The sequence below is a fragment of the Lethenteron reissneri genome, chromosome 48, assembly GCF_015708825.2.
Source record: "Lethenteron reissneri isolate LAM-NWPU_2019-01 chromosome 48, ASM1570882v1, whole genome shotgun sequence".
NCBI classification, from domain to species: domain Eukaryota; kingdom Metazoa; phylum Chordata; class Hyperoartia; order Petromyzontiformes; family Petromyzontidae; genus Lethenteron; species Lethenteron reissneri.
In genome coordinates, this window is record NC_083826.1 from 8229418 (window position 1) to 8253356 (window position 23939).

Genomic DNA, 23939 nt, shown 5'->3' on the forward strand with positions numbered 1-23939 from the left:
ATTGCGTTTGTTGTGGTTTTTTGTTCCTTCTACTTGCCCAAGGGTCCATTCGCATGCAATCGGCTAACATCGTCCATCCCGTGACGTGCAACTCTGAGGAAACGCACCGCGAGCGCACGCAATCCATTTCAGTCTGCGAGTGAACAAATAATGCTTGCCCGTTAATTTATTTGCCGTGTGACGAATGAAGATCTTTTTGGCGGGAGGCCGAAGGAAGTTGTAAATGTGTCGAAACCCTCCACCACCCGACAGAGCCAATTAGTAAGGGATTTGTCACGTAAACCAAACGCCAAATAGTTACTGCTATTTGCAAATCGGGCGATTTGCAAATCGCCTGATGTAATTACCAGCGAAAAGTCGTACTCAAATTGTAAATGTTGGGGATTTACTCTCCAACACACTGGTGGGTTGAAGTAGTAACTGTTTGGCGTTTTGTTTACGTGACAAATCCCTTACTAATTGGCTGTGTCAGGTGGTGGAGGGTTTCAATACATGTATACTTACGCGATCCAACCCAAAAACTTTTATTATGAATAATATTGGTCGCAAAAGCCTACGTGATTCAACCAATGGAAGCTGCTGGTCGTTACTTGTTGTTTTGTCCATGACATATCTCCAACGAAAATTCTGGCCGCAAAGATTGCATCATAACCTCAGCTTTGGGCCATGAAATCTAATAATGCAAACGTAAATGAGAATGGCAAAGGGGGGGGGGGGGTGAGTTAAGTATGTATAAATGTGTGGCTTGCAACGGAATCAGTGCCCAGGAAAATAAAACCTCAGACCAATTGGCTAATTCCTCATGTCTGGAGTGGTGGTGCAAGGTGGAAATTGTTTATATGTATGTATGTTGAACTTCTTTTGCACCATACATCGCCAACTGTGCCAATCAGTGGTGCTGAGGAAGGAGAACAAACTAAACACAAAAAGCAGTTCTCAAGAAACGAGTTTTCAATCCAGATTTGTAGGTGCTATGCAGAAGGGCCTTGGCCTGAAACGTGAACTATTATATATTTTTATTTTTAAGGTCACACAGTGTTATTGACAAATGTTTTATTTTTTTACATTGATCTTATGAACCGCTGCCAACGTAGCAGCATCGCTAAATAATTTACTTTCACGATAACTCTCTGGAAATTCCTCCCGTGGAATTTTAGCAATGTGTGTTTGTTACTTTAGTCAAGTGGCAACGTGGCGCAGTTTGGTATGAAAACCAGTGACTTCCGAGATTTATTCCCGGCCATGGCTAATGCTAGATTTGAAGCTTTCGTGACTGCAAGGATTCATACTCTTAGGTTTTTTCGGTAATCGTGCTGTGACGGTTCCACCTGAAGACAGAAGCTTGTGTTGCCTCCGAAATGTCGTGATTTATAATTTTATTTTATTTCTATTATTACTTTTATTAATTTAGATTTTATTTTTTGCCTACGTGACTTTACCGAAAAAACCTAAGAGTATGGCTAATGCTGTTGATGAACGATATCCCTTGTCATCCATCATTGGATTGAGCTTGGCTGTTGATCATGATGATAATGAGTATTCTATAATCTCTGATTTTCAATGAAGGGTGAGGTTATAGGCTCCTGAAGGTTGTTTGGATTCAGAACTTTCAGTACACAACAAGAGACCTTGTCAGCATAAAAAATATAATTAGGTTACCGAATGAGAAGAGCTATTGTAATGTTATCGTTACAAAATGACGGACCACATTGTTGCTTAATTTGCAATCCCTGGTCTACATAGAGTTAATATAAGATCATTTTAAAACCTGCCATATATGCTTAAATAGGCCAGTTTGTTCCGAAGAGTCATGTTGAAGGTATTGCGCTGACGTTAGGGTCGGTATTTCACACGGTATTCTAACAGTTCATGTTTACTCAGCCTGTTAATGTTGCTGATGAGCTTTCACTCAACAGTTGCATGTAAATAAAGGAATCGATTTATTGATGGAGTGATTGATGATCCAGAGTGCTGAGCTGACCCGCTTTGAGCTGTACGATTCTCTCCGATCGGGGCTATTTTCGTCCGTTTCATCTGTTATCTATTAAAGCCAGCTCTGACAGCTTGTATTTGTATCCCTGCTGGCAGATCGGTATTGCTCTGCACCCCTAAATCATTTCCCTGCAAGGGTTAATACTTTCGACGAACGTGGTGATCGTTTTCCGAGCGTTTGCATGCCCGCGTCAGGCGGCCCACTGGCTCGTTTGGACCAAGCGCCCATGACTAAAGAACCCTCGCGGATAATGGAACGCCGTTGCCTTAATGCTCAAAGTCACAGATGTTGCGACAGCTTGTGAGGCCAAGGTGCCACCCACGCGTGCAGCGTTAGAGGGCGAACGTCGTCACTTTTTCAAGTTCTGTCCGGGTTTATTTTAATACCATGGATTGTGGCCCAGGTTTGTTTAAACGAATTCGTTGCATCCGCAGAGCACAATTGTGGCCATGTGGCTGAGAGGTCAGAGGTCAGAGCACTGAGCTGGCACCGCTGACATCCTGGGATCAAATCCAGGCAGTGGTCTGTGATTAAATTAGATGTTTCGGTGAAGATAGGTGATGGTCTCAGCCAAAGAAAAACTCCGTCTCGCAAGAAAAACTTGGTTCTGCACTTAATCGGCTATATTCCAGGTTTGACTCCTGCACTGTTATTTGTGGGCTATATATCACTTGAAGGGATCCCAGAGGTAGCTCTGTGAGATCAGCTTCTGCGGGCCGTTATACGACACAAGAGGTCGGAATGAACTCGCCGTCTCACGGCATGACGGTGAGAGCACAGTCGGAATAAAGTTGTTAGAGAAATGTTGAAAAACACCCCAAAGAAACGATAGATCCCATTGTTGTCAATCCTGAGAAACCTGACCTCCGATGCCCTTCCATCGTGTTTACAGCCACGAGTCGTGACCACTTTTGCTGCTCATTACAGCCACGTGATTGGCTCCTTGGAACAACCCCGTAGTGGTTGCACCTGTGGGATCAGCCAATCACACGCTCTTTGTTATTATTTAGTGTTGTTACATTGCCGCTTTAAGCCCTGGATGTGCCAGTCGATTATTATCATTAACAAAATCGTTGTTCTTATTGCTATGCAAAAAGAAAAAATACTCAATTACACTGTGGATGAACAGTGAACTGTGACCGGCCTAAACCATCACGTGAACTCCGGTCATCCTCGCAGCGGCTTTTGGCTCGCCATCGATCAAAGACAGTCACTGCATTGCGCATTTTCAGATGCGCTTCTGCGGCCATCTCGAATGCTCTTCCTTCTGATATTAGGAAGCCACTGGAGCTATGCACTTTTAAATCATCTAAATTGAATACCCAATTCTTTAGAACTGCTTTGTGTGTTTAGTTTGTTGTCCTTCCCCGCATCTCCGATTTGCACGGTTGACTACGTACGGCGTAAAAGAAGTTCAACATGCATACATACATATGTGGGTGTTTATTAATTGAAGCCTATTTGCCAGTTTTAACAATTACTGCTTTGTTGGTATATTTCACTATGTCGCTGGTAAAACGTCCGTTTGCCGCCCAATCCAGGGGGCCCTGCGGACAAGGTTGGCCTGCAGCCCCTGGACACCATCCTGCTACTCAACGACATGGACGTCAGGCCCTGCAAGTGCGTGGAGCTTGCCAATGCCATCAGGTGAGTGGCAGCTTCCCCGTCGCTTAGCAATTAATTGGCAGTGTTGTGCCGCCGCGACCTTGCCTATCGCTGGGGTTACGTTCAGTAAAATCCGCAATACGGTTGCTGAACGGATACATTGTAAGTTCGCACTCATTGCACACAAAGTGCTTGCCACAAATGAACCAGACAATACCTCACTGATCTCGGCAAGGAGCGTACACCATCGCGCAAACTCCGGTCGCCCTCACAGCGGCTTATGGCTTGCCATCGAACAAAGACGGTCACCGCATCGCGTGGCGCTTTCAGATGTGCTTCTGCGGCCGTCTGGAATGCTCTTCCTTCAGATATTGAGGAAGCCACTGGATCTGTGCACTTTTTTACACCTCGATTAAAAACTAATTTCTTTCGAACTGCTATAGGTGTTTAGTTTGTTGTCCTTCCCCCGCACCTCCGATCAGCACGGTTGGCTACGTACGGTGTGAAAGAAGTTCAGCATATATAAGGTTTTGATTCATGGTTTGTAATAGGACACCCTCTCATTTTGTTTACCCTATATTAACTCAAAAGTGAAGCAGGAATAATTTTTTAAGTTAAATATGATTAATATTTTCTATAGTATTCAATGTGACTTGTACAGTAAATATATAGAATAAAAAAAACATATACATGGTGTACAGTGTACAGTGGTTTGTATACGTGAAAGTAAACCTGAAAATAAAGATAAGGTGAATGAGATATCTATAGTAAATTTCATGCAGTAAAAAAAAAAATACCCTGACTATATTATGAATGAGGATGATGGTGTCTGTATCCTTCTGCGGCAGCATCATCGCAAGCAGTGTAGTTGGATTACAGTACTTGTTTATGATGTATATAGGAATCTCGCAGTAAACTGCAGATGATAGAGCCACAGGGACGCTATGGACGAACTGTACCTACGTTAATTTGCGCGCGAATGGGAAAACCTGCGATGGGCAAAGTTCTTCGTGAACTATATCAAGATTATAATTTAAAAAAAGCTGACCCCCTCTGGCATAAATACGGGTGTTAAGATGTTCCCGAAAAATGGTCCCATGAATATAACTACTTCACCCGAGCTATTCATGCTTTTTCTCGTTTGCATTGTCCTTGTACTGCTTGCCTATGGGCAGCCATTTGGTATACAGCACTGACGAGGCAAAGCAATGAAGGAGACTGCCCTCTTGTGTAGGCCAATCAAGTTACAAGGACAATTGCACACGCTATCACAGCATGTTTCGCTTGCATGTTTTACCGCAAGCGTGCGTGGTTAATGCAGTCTTGATGCCTTGTAATAGGTCTTTGGGCATCTTAACACCACATGTACTTATGCCAGATGGGGTTAAGCCTTTTTTATATATATAAGAACAGACTGATGAAACAACGGCTTTCTCCCTTGGGTTCGCAACGAAGGTGGTGGGCCGGTCAAGGGCAGGAAGGACGGGTGGGAGAGCATTCTTTACTTCTATCTTTATCTATTTCTCTGTGTCTATCAGTCTCTCCTCTGCGTCTGTCTTTCTACGTCTGCACATTTTCCGCGACCCCTCTTTCATCGCTGGCGCTCCCCCATCCCCGCTCCCCACACAGCTTCGCCACTTTGGGCAGGCAGCGGTCGATGCTCAGCGCTTAGGTCAGACCTCGCTAGGGCCCTGGTGCGGAGGGAGAGGCCGGTTTTCATAAAGCAACGTTGGCGTGGGTTCCATGGCGCCGTTCGCCGTTGTCGCCTCTCGCTTCTCGAGAGAAACGGCTGGAATTGTATTAATTTTGCAAACCTGCCATCGACGCCGCAGTTGGCAGATGCGGCAATTGCAAGAAAATTTTAATATAAAGTGGGTGCTTCGTTCCCCACCCAGGTTAAGAGTTGACGCGTGTCGCCTGTTCAAGAGAGCATCGGGGCTGGCACTCAACTTCAATGGCATTTCTGGCTTCAGTATGACTCACGCCGTGCTACGGGAAGTCAACTGTGGCTACCGTATTGAGATACTAACACCCCCACCCACCCACCCACTGTAGAAATGTGGAATTTCCATCGCGGGCGCAGTACCACAAAGAAGGTTGAGCTCCACCCAATTCTTAATTGTGAATGAGGACACACACCTTGATTGTGTGTATATTTATATCGTACTTGTATGTAGTGCTGGGTGATTGTGAAGCCATCTCGTCGTATTAGTGTCCAATTTTTTTTATTAATGTATATTTATATATTCTGTTTACAATATAACTTAATATTATGAGATGATGATAATGAATGCAAATGTTCAGTACGTTCTACGAAGATGCATCTCGTATGTTGGGGCTTGTTTTAATCCCAACAAATATTGTGGTTTTGCAAGCAACAAGGTGGCACAAAAACTGTCGATTTTACAAAGTTTTGGATGAAGTCTTTGTTGACACACTGAGCGCAGATTGCCAATACCCTGGCCTCGAGTCCCCCAGACTCGGCACAGCTTGATTGTTTTCTTCTTTTGCCAAAAAGGAGATGAAACAACACCACGCCAAGAAATGAAAAATAAATAAAATGGAAAATGATAAAAAAAAACTGCGCCGGGAAAAGTTACCGGAACTAAATTGTTACGAAACATTGGGCAGCATTTTTTTCCCGGTAAACTCCAAAATGAAGGGCACCGAGTTGAAGTGTAAGAGGCATTAAAGCGTGACTGTAACAACACACTCCTAAGTGAGCTGCCCTGAGATTTAAGGACATTTAAAAGTCCCACCATGCAAATCAAGGCGGGACATTACAGTCACCCCCTCTGTATGAAGTCGTGGTGCATAGTGTACAGTATACAACTAACATATAATGTTACTAAAATCAAACAAAGGTGGCCAGGTGTGTGGTCAGATAATTATCTGAACCGGTCCTGGTGCGGTGTGTAAACATCGTCACTGGGGAGACAAAGGCGGCCGGGCGTGGTATTGGCCACCCACCCCCTCGTGTGCCGTGCCGGCCTTCATAGGTGCTCGCTAACAACACTTGCCCCAACAGCATGTCAAGGCTATACGGGGGACCTTTATCTTTGTGTCATGGTACGTCCCTCTCTGTTATCCACACAATCACACTGCCATTCAGTCTCCCCTTGAATGCTTCTGTTTCCCATCTCAGACGTACAATGAAGGTTACGTGGATTGTGGCTGTTTCTGACGGCTCAGACACCTTGCACACAGCTACCGTCTGTTTGTCTCACTCTACTCCGTATATCTTAGCAGCTGACATATGTAATTGATGTAAATGTTGCAGTCTGTATGGCCATAAGCATTGCACCCAAATCACACTATGTATGGCTTGTGCATTCACTTTATTGATTCTAATCAATAATTATCTTATCTTAAAAGGAATTTAGATAGCGCCTTAACCAAGGCGCTTTACAAATAATTTACAACGGTAGAACAACAACGACGACGCGTGAACGTGACGGTGGAGATGGGGGGAATGAAATAGATGGGAGGAAGCAATGGGGGTAAATCTGTGATGATGCGTGAATTCGGTCAAAGTGAACTTGATGGCAGTAAATAATAACAATTGTACAAACCAGATTCGAAGCTTTCGTGACTGCAGGAATGACTCTTTGGTTCTTTCGGTAAAGTCACGTAGAAATAAATAAAATAATAATAGAATACGACATTTCGATTCCAACACCCCCCCCCCTCTCTCTATTTAAGGCCTCGACACGGAGACGTTGTCTTTCTGTGTGCCTATGTGTCTCTCTCTCTCTGTTTGTCTCTGTGTGAGTCTCTCTCTGCTTGTGTGTCTGTCTGTGTGTCTATGTTGTGTGTCTCTCTCTGTGTGTCTATGTTGTGTGTCTATCTCTGCTTGTGTGTCTGTCTGTGTGTCTATGTTGTGTGTCTCTCTCCATTTGTCTCTGTGTGAGTCTCTCTCTGCTTGTGTGCCTGTCTGTGTGTCTCCGTGTCTATGTTTTGTCTCTCTCTCAAATTTAGCAAACTTTGGAAGAACGTAATCAACAAGGTGGTGTGTTGACTGTTTTGTTGGCCAACTCTCTGTCTTGTATTGCATTGTATTTCCAAGTTTACTGGGCTTGTTTTCTAATGCATTTGTACGTGATGATGGTTGTTTGTGTTGCAATCGAAACGTAGTATTCTATTATCATTTAACTTAATTTCTTTCTACGTGACTTTACCGAAAGAACCAAAGAGTAATAACAATTGTCATTTATAAAGCGCCCTTAAATCATCGTTCTCGGGGCGCTATACTGATGCTGAATGGATTGAATGAATGGGGAATGAGTGATAGCCATAGAATGCGAATTTGAAGAGGGAACAGCAACTGTGGTGGTGGAGTGGGTGATTAAAGGCTCGTGGGGTGAGCAGGTTATGCCTACAATTTACAGGGTGACATTCAATGTGGGAGGGGAAAAAAACACAATTGAATTTGACCCTCGTAGCTCGAGAGAAAAGAACATCTGAATTCTTGTCAGTGGAATGTCCAGTCTCCCTAAAGTTTACGACAAGAAGCTGCCTTGCTATGGATGTTTCTCTCAGCGTAATGGGTGGCATCTAAACACAGAGGTCTCTTGAGGCGCACAGGCACTGATTTCTTCATCTGAAACCTTGTATGGTCATTTGCTGCAACTAAAGTAAGTTCACCCACGTACTCGTATACACGTACAAAGACAAAGATCCCCCGTATAGCCCGAACAGCCTTTTGGGGAAAGTGCTGTTAGCGAGTAGCACCTACGAAGGCCGGCTCGGGGTGGGTGGCCAGCACCACGCCTGACCGCCTTTGTCTCCCCAGTGGCGATGTTTACACATCGTACCAGGATCCCATTTGAGGCCGAGTCGATCTAGGGGAAGCCCAGAACCGGCTCAGACAATCGTCACTGGTGTTGGCCATGAGCGGGAATCGAATTCAAGTCGCCGGGTTCGTAGTGCAGCACGCTAAGTGCTACACTACCGCTCCCCAATACACGTACACACACATATATATGCACACACACACACAAATGCTGTTCGCGGGCACCTATGAAGGCCGGCATGGCAAACCATGAGGTGGTGTGGCCAGCACCACACCCTGCCGCCTTTAACTCCCCAGTGCCAATTATTACATACCACACCAGGTTAACCGAGGAAGAGGCCCATAACCTTCTTGGTTCTTTCGGTAAAGTCGCGTAGAAGGGAAATAATAAAAGAATAAAAATAAAACATAATAAAATTTGATTTTATTATGTTTTATTTGTAATTGTATTATTATGTTTTTTTATTATTTTATTATTTCCCTTCTACGTGACTTTACCGAAAGAACCAAGAAGATGAATCCCTGCAGTCACGAAATCTTTAAATCGAAATTTAGGCCCATAACCGGTTAAGATAGTTGCCGCTGGTGTTGGCCGTGAGTGGGAATCGAACGCAGATCGCCGGGTTCACGGCACAGCGCAACAACCGTCACCCTAGCTCTCTCCACACAAGCCCGCGCACATATATTTTAAACGCAAAATATTAATTGCAAAGTTCGTTGCAGACACCATGCGATGCATTTTGAATGCCGACATTAAGAAAGGAAATTGTTCCTGTCAGTATGTAAGTCATTGGGAATTCCACCTCTGAGCTAAGCCGAAGTTGCAAAGGCCAAGCAAAAATGAAAGACACTCATTCCTGCGTGATAGGCCTGGCTTTGATGAAGTCAACCCTTGAGCAGCATGCTGTGGGAATGTTTTGTTATGCCCGTCCAGTTTCCGGCATTCTCCCCGATCTAATTATAAACATCGCGTGCTGAAAAACGCGTCGTTGTTTTCACAGCTGAGGCGAGCGCTCCTCTAAAAAGAAGCTCCCAAAGTCCCCGGCTCGGGCTGCATCAGTATGTGCTTCATCCCAGCCGGGTGGGACGTTGATCCAGTCAAGTTTTCTGATAATTTTACTGTCGCAGTCGCCGTCCCCCTTTTGAAGTCCGTTTGGTCACGGTTTGAGCTGCCAGAGTCTTCGACTGGCGGGTCTTTGAAAGGCGGAAATGGAGCAGCAGAACAGGTCTGTTACGTCTGTTGGTTTTTCTTTAATTCTATCCGCGAGCGTCACATCTTAGTCGTCTGCATGCGAGTACATGTCCGTGCCTGCGTGGCTTCTCTTTGTATGCGTTTGACGAAGACTTTCTCTAAATCGGGGGTAGGAGGGGAGTGCCAGTCGTCGTCAAGATTATTTTACCGGTGTGGAAACAGTGTTGGTATGATGTCAGCCTGGTTGTTAGCGTTTGCCACGGGATGTGTGTGAGGACTTTGCTAGGTGCTGTATACTGTCTCGTTGAACCGTGCCTTCCCCATGTCACTCCACCTCGAGGAGCAGAGCGTTGCGCAGTTGCCAACATCCTTCGCCAAGCTTGAATACGCGGGCCGGTGTTGGCGAATGGGTTAGAGGGCAGCTCTCACAACTGAAGGGTTGAGAGTTCAAATCCTGGTCCGGCATCGAATAGGTCAATGGCGTTGATAAAAACGAGCACCTTTTTGGTCGAGCAAAGGCGTCAACAGAAAAAGTGTGCACAGAGCGATGAAGAGGATCATGCTCTGAATTGCACTCGGGAAGAGCAGGAGGAAGAGATGGTACTCTTAGGTTTTTTCGGTAAAGTCACGTTAGGTAAAAATAAATAATAAAAATTAATAATTAAACAGTGGAGGTAATATTCTATTATTTTTATTATTTGTTTTTACCAACGTGACAGCAGAACAGAGTATGAATCCTTGCAGTCATGAAAGCTTCAAATCTAGAATTAAAGGAAGAGATGGCTTAGAGAATGTGCTACGCAAGCTCAAGACATCGCATTGACTCTTCAGGGAAGTAAGTCGGTTTGGGTCGGACACGTCGCTAGGAGTGATGGTGACCAAGCAGCAGCCAAATAGGGAAGACACCTGTGAGGATGTTGTCTGCGGAGATGGAGCAATTAAAGTGCAAGATGAGTTGTTGCACCACAGGACTACGAGGGGTGCCATGGTGGCAAGATGTTAACGACCTCGTCTGGTATACAGGATGTCGTGGGTTCGATCCCGTCCCTGACGCCTGCTGCTGTATATTTAGAGTTTGCATTTCTCTCTCCCCATGGTCACGTGGATTTTTCTCCGGGTCCTCTGGTTTTTCCCTCCACATTTAGAAACATGCGTCGAGAGCGCTTGGTTTGCCTGTAAATGTCCTCGTGACAAGCCACTTCCGTTGAGCTCTGTTTGTGGTCATGGTCGCTTCTGCAAAATAGCTATACAGCTCAGTGGGCCTTACCTGGTAAAATAAAAAGTTTAGTTTTTATTTTACATTCACGGTGGCTTGGCGAGGCCTTCATTCAGCAGTGGATATATCACGTGGCTGATGGTGATGATGAATGATGGAGTCAACTTTGCTTGGTTTATGCATTGCCTGAACCTCACCCATCGGGCGTGGAATTCTCATTACTGGCTCTGAGGCTGTAGGCAAGGCGGTAAGCACCAACTGACACCACTGGCTCGTTTGCATAACGACGATGACGATCTCAACGACGAATATTCGTCTCAGAATTGAGAGAAGATAGCAATAGGCTTTACCCTTTCTGGGAATAAAAACAGGAGGTGGTAAGATCTTCAAGCACAAAATAGATGTGAAACATTCAAACATGTTTTTTCTACAAGTATGAGCGGTGAATGCAGACATGATGCCTTGCAATAAATATCTCTTTTGCATTTGAACATCTTAACACCGTATTCTTGGTTCTTTCGGTAGAGTCATGTAGAAGGGAAATGATGACATTATTTCCCTTTTACGTGACTTTACCGAAAGAACCAAGAATATGAATCCCTGCAGTCACGAAAGCTTAAAATCGAAATCTTAACACCGGTATTAGGATCATTTTGATACTGGAAAAAAGGTCCTACAATATATTTGAGAGAGCAAAAATCCGAGCTGCACTCATGCAACTAACTGTCTCTAAATATTTTGATGATGGCTTATAAAATCGGTCTAACTTATTTATGTATCTGCTCATTTACACGCGGCGTTCATCTATAATAGAGGGGGCTGCCATTAGTATTGAGGTTGTTATGGTAACCCGAAAAGAGCGTGCACTTTACAGGGTCGAGACGGTGCTTTTTCTGAATTATAAATGTGCTTCAAGTGTCGACTGAGCAAATCGTGGCATTGTTTGGCCCTTTTCTTCTTTTTCATAACCCGCCAATGCAACCGTAAGCACGCAGGCCACACTTCACTCTGGCCTCTCAAACTCTGGGAACACGAACTGTGACCCTTCATGCGGCTCGCAGCACAGGGATGGTGTGTTTTAAAGCCCTTGACTATTTAGATAGATAGATATTCACACGGGCGTCCCTTGCATAACGCATTACAACTCGTTCCTGAAAAAAAACGTGCTTGTCGGATCACTCTGTATGAAGCTAATTTCCCCAAACATAGTTAAAAGCGTGGGAGGGTTACCAAAGAAAAATTAAGTGAATCATTTCACCTCATTATTTTACCCCTCCATTTAGAAAATATATATAAATGTAACACTTAATAATAATAGTATTAACATGACAAAAAACACGTAATAAGGAGCTTAATGATAATTATTAACGTTCCAAAGATTGCTACTTACAAAGATAACTTAACCAGGAGTAACTTATTATTTCCCATTATGAAAAGTATACGTACACAGCGGGCGAACATTTCACGCAACCGTGCCCTCTACGCGGCAGCGCTACAACGCTCTCCGCCGCTCGCGCACCGCTGACTTGGCGGCACCCTGCGCTGGACCGTAGCCACTGGCTGTGGCACTCTGGCCCATCAGGTGCCCTGAGCAGAAATAGTTTTTTTGGAGCGCCCCCCCCCCAGCCGCCCCCTCCCCCTTCAATGAATAAACTCTGAAGTGAGATGAAAGAGGCAATACAAAGAAGAGATGCAGATGCAGTGAGATGACGGAAATGTGGACAAACGATCGCGGCGGCGTCAAATGAGCGATTGCGAGATGAGAGAGATATAAACAAGAGATGGAGTTGTTAGACACGAGAGAGATGAATGTGCTTGTTCAATGGCTTTTCATGTTTATTAGGATCTGAATTCGAGCTGATAGGTGGCACATCCCTATTTATTAATTCATTCAGAATCATAATCTTTCTTTATCCTGGAGAAATCCGATGAGCTGTGAAGTTATTTTTCCATAGATGTCCAGTAAGGGGCGGGGCGGGTCAGAAAGTTACCACAACAAACAACGCAACAAACGATCAGAGTGCAGCGTATGGGAAAGGAAAGCAAATCACAAAAACAAACACGCACAATACAGAAAGCATATAAGTTAAAATTGGGCGCCCTAAGCTTTCGCTCGGTTCACTCGTGCCCAGCGCCACCGATGGAACGCCGCGTCTCTCCGTGCCGCTTGCAGGAACTGCCCCGCGACGATCACGCTCACGGTGCAGCGTCTCACGCCGGGGACGTCCTCCGACGGCTCTCCTCCTCCTCCTCCTCCGTCCGCTGAGAAAGCCCGCGACGCGCGGCCACCGCCGCGCCTCTCCGCCGGCGGGCCGGGCTCCGTCGTCGCTCCCTGCCGCTCGCTCTCCTTCTCGGCCACCGTCCCCGGCAGCCACTGCGCCCGACGATTTAGCAGCCCCACGTCGGTGGGGCGAGCCTCCAGTGTCCGGCCAGAGGCGCGGCTTCGTTGCGCCGCCACCGCCGCCAGCGCTGCCAGCGTTGTCGCCACCACCACCGACGCCATGTTGCCCAGAACAGCAGCAGCAGCAGCAGCCGGAGGAGGGGAGGGCTGTGCGGTGCTGCCGACACATCGACGGAGGACATCCCATCCTCACCGACCTCAACCGCAATCAGATCATAGGCCCCGTGCATGTGGCTGAGCACGAACAGGTTGTTACAGTCGCATAACCTTTCTAGTTCTTGGGTCGCGGGAGGTGGCGGTGGCGACGGTGGCTTGAGGAGGCCTTCATCCGGCAGTGGACTGACCATGGCTGTTGATGTTGAGGATGTGTTTTTGGGTTGTGTCGACCGCGCCGGGAGCTTCTTAAAGAACTGAACTGAATTAATTTCCTGGACAAACGCGTATCACAACCCGGAAACACATCAAGGGGCTGTACAGCACAAATCCTAACCTACGTGGAAGGAGTTTATCCCTTTCTCATGCAACTCGTGTGTATGAGAACGGCGGCTTGTGGCATCTCAAGGCTGTGTGGGATGGCATCGACTTGACGATGCCCTTATCCAGCAGTGGATAGATCATGGTTGACGACGATGACAATGGTGATTCATCCAGTTCTGGCAGCGTTGAAAGATTAACTGCAGGCTTGGCTTAGGCTATCATCCTTAAACAGTCGATAAATTGAGAACCGCTTTGTGCAATGTTAACAGTCGTAATCATACCATGATAATGTAGAATTTCAATCAATTGTTCAGAACCATAAATTGAAATGAAACAGTGCTCCGTTCATCATTTGAGCAGGGGAATCATTTTGATTTCACTTCAAATTTATTTTACCCAGGAAAGCCTTGCTGAGTCACACAATTCTCTTTTCATGAGGGTCCTGCATTGGAATATTTGGTCCAGATCTCAGTCACTATCATCGCGTGCACAATTTTATAATCGCTGTGAAACGCCTTTGATTGAGGCACTACATAAACCTCCATGATATAAGATGAGAGCTATCTAACCACAAATGCGCATGTGAAGTTCTGAGCATAGGTGAGTCCATGACCCACTTGCTATACTGCCATCACGTGGCTACCTCAAAGCCCTGCGAGTTGGGAGTTTGGGAGGTTTGGAGACCGGGTTGGTACACTCCACAAATGTCACCTCTGCCGGATGACAAACGTGAGTCACCGCATGCTACTTTGCACTTCGTGGCGCCATGGGGAGAAGCGTCAATTTTCACTTTACTTCAGCCCCATTTCCAGACTTTTCCCGGAGAAGAGATGATCCGCTAATGGGTAGCTGGAGCGTGATGGCAGCAGGAGGCAGATTGGACAGCAACACCGACCTTTCACGCCGAGACCTAGAAAAAGTCCGTTTTGTTGTTTTTCTCGCAATCACCGACATCAGAATCATTTCAACATTTTTGAAAAAAAAGAGGTCTGTAAAGGGACGAACATTGTAAGCATCGTCGTCCAAGCACGCTGGAACTAGGGTTGGCGGAGACAGCAGCCTGAAATCAGAAGTTTTTTGAGAGCTCAGTCCTCAGTCGAGGGTCAACTTAGCCCTTCGTCCTTCCTGGCTTGATGAGATGATTCCCACTTTGGGGAAATTCAACGGTGATTCGCCTCTGCTCTGAGGATATTGATTTCCCCACCACTGGATATGAACAACACTGCAACACGCTCGTTTGCCATCTTTTAAAATGCTGGAGTTCTCAGATTGTTGGTGGCAGTGCCGTCATGCACAGTGCACAAAGGATAATTTAATACTCGTGTAGATAATAATTCACGGACTTTTTCATTCCACTGCTGGATGAATGCCTTTACCCCATAGTGTGTCTGTCGTGGAGGTTGTTTAACCGTGCTTCACCACACTGGTCAGTGTAGGCTAGTCAAGTGATAGGGCTCAAGATCTGCGGTAGACATCACTTGCCACCGCTGTTCGTCATGGCCAGGAATCAAACTCAGGTGGCCAGGTCCGTAGAGCGGTGCCCTAACCTCTGTGACACCGTTCCCTGCAGTCTAGTGCACGATGATTAATCGAACGTTATTCATTCATGGCAAGTGAAGCGAATGAATTGGCATGGCATTAGCATCTCAGTAATTCAAGCACCACTCCAGGCAACTTTGACTTTGATTCGCAGGGTTCAGGGTTTTTAATGAAATTGTAATTAAGCCCAATTGCAGGCACAATCGACTAATGCGTGAATACATTAGCTTTGATAGTCGGAGATTTCGTAAATACGAAAGTAAAGTTCCCGTGAGTATAATGTTACATATACCTTCTTAGAAAACCATTTATTATTCTGTCATACACAGGTGAGAAATGAATAATGTAAAACACGTAAAAAGATTAATAGCTTCATACGTATGTATTAAGTGTAACGATGCAATTAATAATCGATGAAGATGAATTCGTAATGTCCACGACACGTGATTCAATTCATGCTTTTAAGAATAAATGGCTTTAAATTTGTCTTTGTTATATTTAATTGGTTAAGGTATTCCTTGCAACCACTAGTGGCCACTAGATACACTACATTGCCCAAAAAAAATATGCTTAACCCTGAATCGTGACAGTTCATCTCATCACGGGGGTAGAGGGCTGAATCATTCCACTTTGAGAGCATATTTCTACACAAGGTCACCGCAGATTCAAAGTTGACACCGTTTAGCCGGCGGCGACTGAATGAACGCTTCATATTTTTTACACATTACTGTTCAAACAATGGGGGCTCCATATACTAATATTTGAAATGTGAGCATATGGTAGCTGGTTTGACTCAGAGGTCAATGCCAAGTCCGCACCTCCAAGGTCTTGATATTAAATCGAGGTTTCAGCCACCTGTGATTAATCCAGGCTGCCAAGTATAGCGAGTCACCATTGACTGGATGGAAGAGCCGTCACAGTAAATCAGTGTTTTCACTTCATTTGGCTGCATTTCTGCTCGTGAATTGAAATATATAGACATGAGTATCAGTTTGTCACGTGCCAAATAATCTAATGGCTCAATGCAGCATCAAATAAATCGAGTACCTGATGAGTAAACAAACGTGGCCATGTGTGAGGGGTGATCGACAACAAAAGGCTCCCACGTGTGTAATGTCGTGTTTTTCAACAGGTGCTCGCAAACCCCATTTGCCCGAAAGTCCGTACGACCAATCTTACGACGTTAATCCTCCCCTACGTATGTGCGCACATTGCAATGCTTCGGCGTGTGTTTACGCCCATGAATTGTCTGAAAGCACCTTCATATATAGAGAACTGCAGAGCTTGGGAGGTGGGGGCGGTGGTGAGGGGTTTCATGCCGGCTCACCAGATGGCTGCCTCTGGTGCGCTTCCTCCCCATGCCCCCCCTGAGTCGTTCTTTGATGGCGAGCGAACGCTTCGGCACGCTGCAAGTTGATGTTTGCGAGCGACGTTGCGTGTTGAAGACCCTGGCACGAGTGGCCGTCCAGGAAAGTGGAAAGACGAGAAAGGGGGGGGGGAAGACCCCCCCCACCACCACCGACCACCCTTGTGTGCAATTGTAGTGTAGTAGCAAATATTTGACAGCCAGCGTCTCGGCGGCTGACACGGAGACCCTGTCGCTCATGCCTGTGGGTGTTGTCAAAGACGATGGCACCAGGAGTGACTCTGTTGTGTTTCGGTGTCTTGCAGCTGCTCCGATGCACGGGCAGAGCAAGCGGCAGTGCACGCGGTAAGTGTCTGCTCGGTGAAACATTCTCATGGTTTAAGATGAGAAATGGTGGCGTCGTAACTGTTGTTGTCTCGTGCAGATGCTTAATAATGATCAGCTTGGGCAGTTTATTCCTTTATGCATTGCCATAACTGTGGATGTTTGATCAGAACACCGTCATTCTACATCGTAATCTAATTTGAATAATTGGCTGCAGTGGTTAGTGCACCGCGCTATGAACCTGGCGACATGGATTTTATTCAGCTAATCTAAGTGGTGAGTGATCCAACTAACATCAATATGTTTAATATGACTAGTCCAGAATAAGCTTGACCTGCGTTCATCAGACATGCGATTCGTGTCCAGTACATGATGCACATTGCTGTTGTTTTCCACCAGACAAGGAACCCATTGTTGGAATAATCAGTAAACTAAACATATCTCATGTCTCACCTTTACTAACCTGCACTGACCAGCATGGTGAAGTATGGTTCAACAACATCCCCTCCCTGACACACACGGCATAGGGAGCCATTCAACACTCAGTTAATTAACAAAGGAGTGTCATTACAATTTTTTAAGACAAGCATGAGTAACAATTGCTGCTTTAAGAAATATAGTATTACGATATGCAATTTTTTTTGCTTTTTACGCTTGTGAACCTTCGAAGTAACTGCGAACAGTGAGAATTTGTAGTCCTCACTGAATGATCGGTGTGTTGGGTATGGTGAGGGAAAGTGTGGGCACTCACACCTTTACCAGGGCATCTGGCCGTTTGTCACTCATTTCGGGTAGGGGTACGGGTAGCGTACGGGTACCCGTACCTGGCTGGGTACGGTTACCCGGTTTGCGGACCCTGGTGCGGCCGGGTACGGGTAAGGAATCAAAACTGGTTTGCGACCTCTGGGGGAGACTAAAAATACCTTACAGAAGAGCTCCTGAAGTGGAGGTCTCTATAGGGTGCCACGGTGGCTAGGAGATGTTAACTACCTCGCCTAGTATACAAGAGGTCGTGGTTTTGTTTTTTTCGGTAAAGTCACGTAGGTAAAAAATTAAGCGGTTGTGCTTTCGCTAAGTTGTCCCCACCTGAAGAAGGACGCTTGTGTTGCGCCCGAAACGTCGTGATTTAATTTATTAAAAATTTGTACCTATGTGACTTTACCGAAAAAAACAAAGAGTATGAATCCTTGCAGTCACGAAAACTTCAAATCTAGAAGGAGGTCGTGGGTTCGATCCCGATCCTGACGCCTGTATATTTGGGGTTTGCTTGTTCTCCCTACTGTCGCGTGGATTTTTCTCCGGGTCCTCTGTTTTTTCCCTCCACATTTTGAGACACGCGTTTATATAGTATTTGGCTGCTATAAATGTCCACGTGATAAGCCACTTTGTTGAGTTATCATTTGTGGCCAGGTCGTTTCTGAAAAAGAGCTATACAGCTCGGTGGGCCTTACCTGGTAAAATAAAAATAGTTTAGTTTTAGTTAATAGTTTATGCAGGCAGTGGTGTGAGCAAAGCAATTACAGAGCTGCACCCTTACCTTTTTCAATTGTCCGTGTGGTTCCTGCACACTTTGGCACGCATTTTTTATGATGTTCTATGAGCAAACCGAGTGCTCCTGTGCTCAGTGTGAGTTGAAATCCAAGTGCGGAGTCAACTCTGCTCTTCATCGGCGTCATGATACATTTGAGGAGGCCTTACCGATAGCAGTCGCATGAGCGGCAATTGCACGGTTGCGCCTTTACCCCGTACCACCATTTTGCTAAACGATTCCAATGGAAAGACCAAATGAAGAAGTACAACGTAGTGCAAATTAGGTTAGTGGAACACACGTGCTATTTTCCATATGGGCCAAAAGAACGCGTTGGCCCAAGTAAAAAATAATTTCCACCGAAATATTTTCATACACCAATCCTAATCAGCTTTTTCAATTTCTAGAAATTATTCCTTTAGTTGTTTGAGTTGGTAGTTGAGCATAGGTTTGTTAAATTAAGATGAAATTTGGGTAAATATGCCAGATAACAAGCCGCTTTTTCCAAGGGAGGCGTACTCATTCTGATTCCTGTAGTAAAATGTGCCTACATTAAACCTGCACCTTCCATAATTGCAATGTTGTACAATAAATATTACTCACGTGAAATATTAGCTGAAGTTCAAAGCGCAACCCTGCAATTACGTTCTCATGCCACTGCTGGTAGAAGGGCCTCCTACAAGCCCCTCTCGACGACATTTGGCCTACTCTTCCACGCAGGCCAGATGTCTTTGGAAGAGGTGGGAGTTATTCACACTTTTCCCCACCACCTCACGAGCTGTGTTGCACTCCATTTGTTGTAAGAAATGCGCACCGTTGTTTCAGCTGCCGCACCGGAAGATCGAATAGAACTGGCGGCTTCTAGATTGCAACACTGCCACTGCGCTAAATGTTGCACCGGGGCAGCATCGCGTAAAATATTAATGCAATCGAGATTCTATTTTAGGTCAAATTGGTAAATGTGGAAACACTTGTAACAAAAAAATATATACGCAATTATTTTTAGCGGAAAGAAACCACGATGTTAATGACATTTCCGATAAGGAACGCAGTTTTCATGAATACACGTTTATCACACTTCACTATTGAAGGAGACGCAACACAATAGCATGCCTTTCTTTCATGCCGCACATAGAGAACTGCACTCTTGAACAGGAAGCATCTGTGCATGACGTCAGGTCATTGCTGCCGAGATATAAATGTCACAAGTGCCGCTTGCTGCCACAGGGCTGGCGGTCTTATTGTGTGTCTGCCTATCGAGCACATTTAGCTGACACCAGCCCGACAGTTTTTCTTTTTAAATCCTTTATATTAAGTTCACTTGCTTGCTTGCTTGCGCGCTTACGACCGTGCAAATCTTTCGGTCGTTTTTTAACCCACTTCCCGTGATCCAATCGAGCTGACGTTTTTCACACAGACTCGTTGTGCGTGACAATTTATTTTCGTGAAATTTTTTTTCCATAACTTTACACTTTTTAGGAATTTTTTTTATATTTAATTACCAATTGCTTAATGGTGACAGGCAATCATCTGACCCATAGGTGGCAGCCATCTCAAGCCAGAGGACGAGAGGACTCTAGCCGCCACGCATATAAAGGATTTATAGTGAAAAACTTTGTTTTTACGGGTTAATTTTTTTAGCAAATCAGCCCACACACGCACACAGGCCACGCTCATAACTGTTCGTAGTGGTGACGCAAGCTTCTTGCTTTTGAGGAATCCATACAATTCAGCAAGCATGACGGAACTGAGCACAGGTAAGCTCGATGATGGCGATGGTGACGACAGCAGATTATATCCCGCTGGGCATACAGGCATGTCTGTGGGTTAAATGTCCATAATGCAGTTTTATTGGGTTGGATCGCCTAAATATATAAATGTGTCATTAAACCCGCCACCACCCGACACGGCCAACTAGTAAGGTTTGTCACGTAAACGGAACATGCCAATTCGTCACTAGTACAGCACACCGGTGTGTTGTAATGTTTTGTTGAAGTGACAAATCTTACTAATTGGCTGTGTCGGGTGGTGGTGGGTTTAATGACACATTAATATTTTTGCGATCTAACCCAAAAAAACTGTATTATGGATGATATTGGTCGCGAAAGCCGACGTGTTGAGCTGGGTTAAATGTCTTTAAACCAGGACCATTATTAGTACTTCTTGGCAAAGTGGTGTCACTCTAAGCTGCGTTAAATTGTGTTGTCTGCGAGTTGGTGAATTGCTGGTACACCGCCTTCATATGTACATATCAAATACATTGTGAAGTTAATAGTCAATAGTTTGGTTATTCCAGCGCCAAAATTAAATAAATATTACTGTGCTGGTGACACTCCGCCCTGTAAAATGTCCAGCTTGATGAATAGACGTGGTTCTTTAACGTGTGGACCTCTTTTGTGGCAATTCCTGCGCATGGCACTATGTTCAAGAGCTGAATGTCAATTTCGAGGTCTGCTGGCCACGACATGGCTTCAGGAGAGTGTTCGTGTCGGTTTGCTATTCCTCCTTTGAGGGAATGCAGACTACAGTGGTTTACTATATTGTGCACCGTTTGGATTGTATGACCACACGTGCACCACTGTGGAATCTCTTTAATTTCCCATTCATGGAGGATATGTGCGCAGCAGGCCTCTGGATGGTCTGAAGCAGGCTGATGGTTAGACCACCGGTGGTGTCCTTGAGGAGGAATATCAAAGCCAAGAGGTGTGATGTTTGAATCTCGAATTAGGTGTTCATTCTGGACGTCCGCATTGTTCCACTCGGTATTGCCAGCGTTCTGTGGGTGAGATTGTAAGCACCTACGCTGAATGTGTGTGTGTGTGTTGCAGGCATCGCACCTCAAAGTTTGGGGAATGACCTGCAGAAGCCCATCGTCTTCCCACTCTCTGTACAGGTAGAGAACAATTTCACGCATTTTCAAACATTCCCGAGAGAACGAGGTGAGTCTCTTTTACAAGCAACCCAGGTCACCAAAGTGACGAAAGCAAAACTACCAAATCGAGTTACAGCAATGAAGCAAATAGATTTCGGAGAATTCCTTGGCTTCTGTCATGCTGCATGAGGTCGAGCGGTGGGTGGCACAGCGGTTTGTGCACACACTGTGCAATAGGAAGCTGACGACCTGAGTTTGATTCCCAACTACGGCTGACAATTGGTTGCGATTGTCAGCTGAAGCGGTCCTGGTCCACACCCTTCTCCGACCCCCCCCCACTCAACTGACCAGCGTGGTGAATTACGTTGGTGCAAAACAAACAAAAAAAAACATGACCTGCAAAGGGGTGGGGATACTTTCATCCAGCAGTGGATTGACGAACAGGCTCCACATGTAAAAAATACTGCTGCATATGAGGGTTGATCGGAAAGTCTGTGGCCTGACACGGGAAGTAATGAATGACCTTGGTTGAGCTGTACATTTTTCTTATTCGGCCCCATTAAATCCAATGCATGCGGTTCCTTGAAAATCCAAAGCGTTAATTCTTACCCAGAATGACTCTCTGTCTAGCTCCTCAAACTACCCGTACAACACACTGAAAGGCAGCCAATCTCATCGGACATTGAGAAGCCAAGCCGGTTTAAGCCTGGTTCTTACTTAGATAAGTTGACATTGGGGTTTCTCCAGCATCATAGGTTTGTGAATGCGAGGTGTGGCCAGGGGATGGCAGTGCTGAATGTCACCCCGAGTGTAGTGTATAGTGTAGTGTATAGTATAGTGTATAGTAGTGTATGCGAAAGAGGCCGCTTTTCGCCGATAAGACATCAGTGTGCGAGGGCCGCCACACATTTGAAACCTTTGGGTCTGACAGCACGATGGGGTGTGTCAGGGGCTGCACTAAAGGGCACCAGGGGTTGTTTGTGGCCTGTGGGCCTTGCAGTGAAGAACACTGTCCTAGTCTGTGTGGGTTTTTGTCCGGGTTCTCTGGTTTCCTCCCAACAAGGCGAAGCCTCATTAAATGTATTGGTCAAACATTCCGAGACTGAACCCTCATTAAAATACCCTTGAGACCCGGTGAGACTCTCTTCTTCGTAAACAATTGACATTGGCATGCTTGACACTAGAAATTTGCTCTCCCCCACGTGATTTTGTAACTGTGACAGCGTGTGGAAGGAACTGGGAGACGAGGTGTGGTTAGAGCTAGTCTCCCCCAGCTTTTTGTGAATGTCTCTTTTATTTTTTCAATTCTCGGTTATGACACGCAAAAAAGACATCTGAAATACATTTATCAAGGCTGTCTTTTGCTATCAGATTTGGTATTTCTTATTTTGTCAGACTTTACTTTTTAAGTGAACAGTCGTCGCTTCTTGAATCATCACTCTTTTTATGTGGCCCACAGTCTTCAGTCACAGTATGTGAGGTGCTTCAACTTATTAATATTTATTCTACTAATGCTTTCATGATCACTGGACTGGCAATCCAGAGGTCGTCGGTTCGGTTCGGTTCGGTTCGATCTCCCGGCACGGCAGTCTAAACAATGGGAGCAAGTTTCTTAATACACCAACCTTAGACCACCAAAGAGTATACAGGGGTACGGCATAGTTACTCGATTGGAAAGTCACATGTTGTTAGGAAAAGTGTGGGTGGATACTCCCAAATCGTTCAAGATGTCTGACCAGCATAGATCTGCTAATGGCCTGCCTATCTACGAACCTGTAATGCAGACGGGAAACTAAAATTAACATTAACGCTCATATCAGTACTTGTCAATAACACGATTTTGGAGTTAAACAAATTCCCTTAAAACGATCCTTTGGAACTATTTTTTTTTAATCAAACATTAAAAAGCGTTAATGCATTAGATACGTCTGTGTGTGTTGGTTCCTCTGTCCGTCTGCCTGTACCATGAGATCACGATAACGCTCGTGAATTTGATCCAGTGCAAATGTAATGTTTGTGTAAAGTTGTGATACTGTCAGAGGAAACCAGGGCAAATTCATCAGAGGGTTAACGAAAGCTTGCCGATAAATTCCGGGCGACAACTGGCTCGCCTTAATTCCGGCCAACGCGATGGACGTTACGCGCCATGCGCGCGCCCGTGATGATGTCGCTCGAAGCGTGCCGCCACTTTCGTGCGTGTGATTTTTCTTCTTTCTCTTTGTTTCGTTTGGTGACGTGTAAGCCGATAGCCCTGCACGAGCAAGCGCGGACGCTCTGCTTCTCGGATGACGTGCTTTGGAGACAGTCGTCAAAGGATGTACAAAAGGTGAGGACAGGAAATGAAATGACAATCACATTGACATGAAAGCATCCACTTTCCGTAAATATTTTTTGTAGCTTGAAAATATCACGTGTTTTTGGAGGTCGTGTGAAAATGTCAGTCGTCACATAGTTGGGTTTCAAATTGAAGATAATTATCAATGCCATTTCGTGGATTGATGAGCGGCAGAATGTGGCGTATGACTTCAAACTACAGGTAGTCCTCTACTTACGATGGAGATGCGTTACGACGACCCCATCGTAAGTCAAAAATATCGTAAGTCGAAGATGGCCTAGCCTACCCAGGAGTCTTAA

The 23939-nt window shown here is 45.4% G+C and overlaps 1 protein-coding gene across 2 annotated transcripts in view; it reads left to right on the forward strand.

The window, feature by feature from the left end:
- Positions 1 to 23939, forward strand: part of LOC133354775 (regulator of G-protein signaling 8-like) — a 125094-nt gene that overhangs the window by 13759 nt on the left and 87396 nt on the right. For both annotated transcript variants that reach the window (XM_061571890.1, XM_061571891.1), the window contains exons 3-7: positions 3535 to 3640; positions 12972 to 13447; positions 16887 to 16926; positions 21262 to 21326; positions 23548 to 23631. In XM_061571890.1, coding sequence (XP_061427874.1) covers positions 3535 to 3640; positions 12972 to 13447; positions 16887 to 16926; positions 21262 to 21326; positions 23548 to 23631 — 771 coding nt within the window. The remainder of the gene's footprint in view (positions 1 to 3534; positions 3641 to 12971; positions 13448 to 16886; positions 16927 to 21261; positions 21327 to 23547; positions 23632 to 23939) is intronic.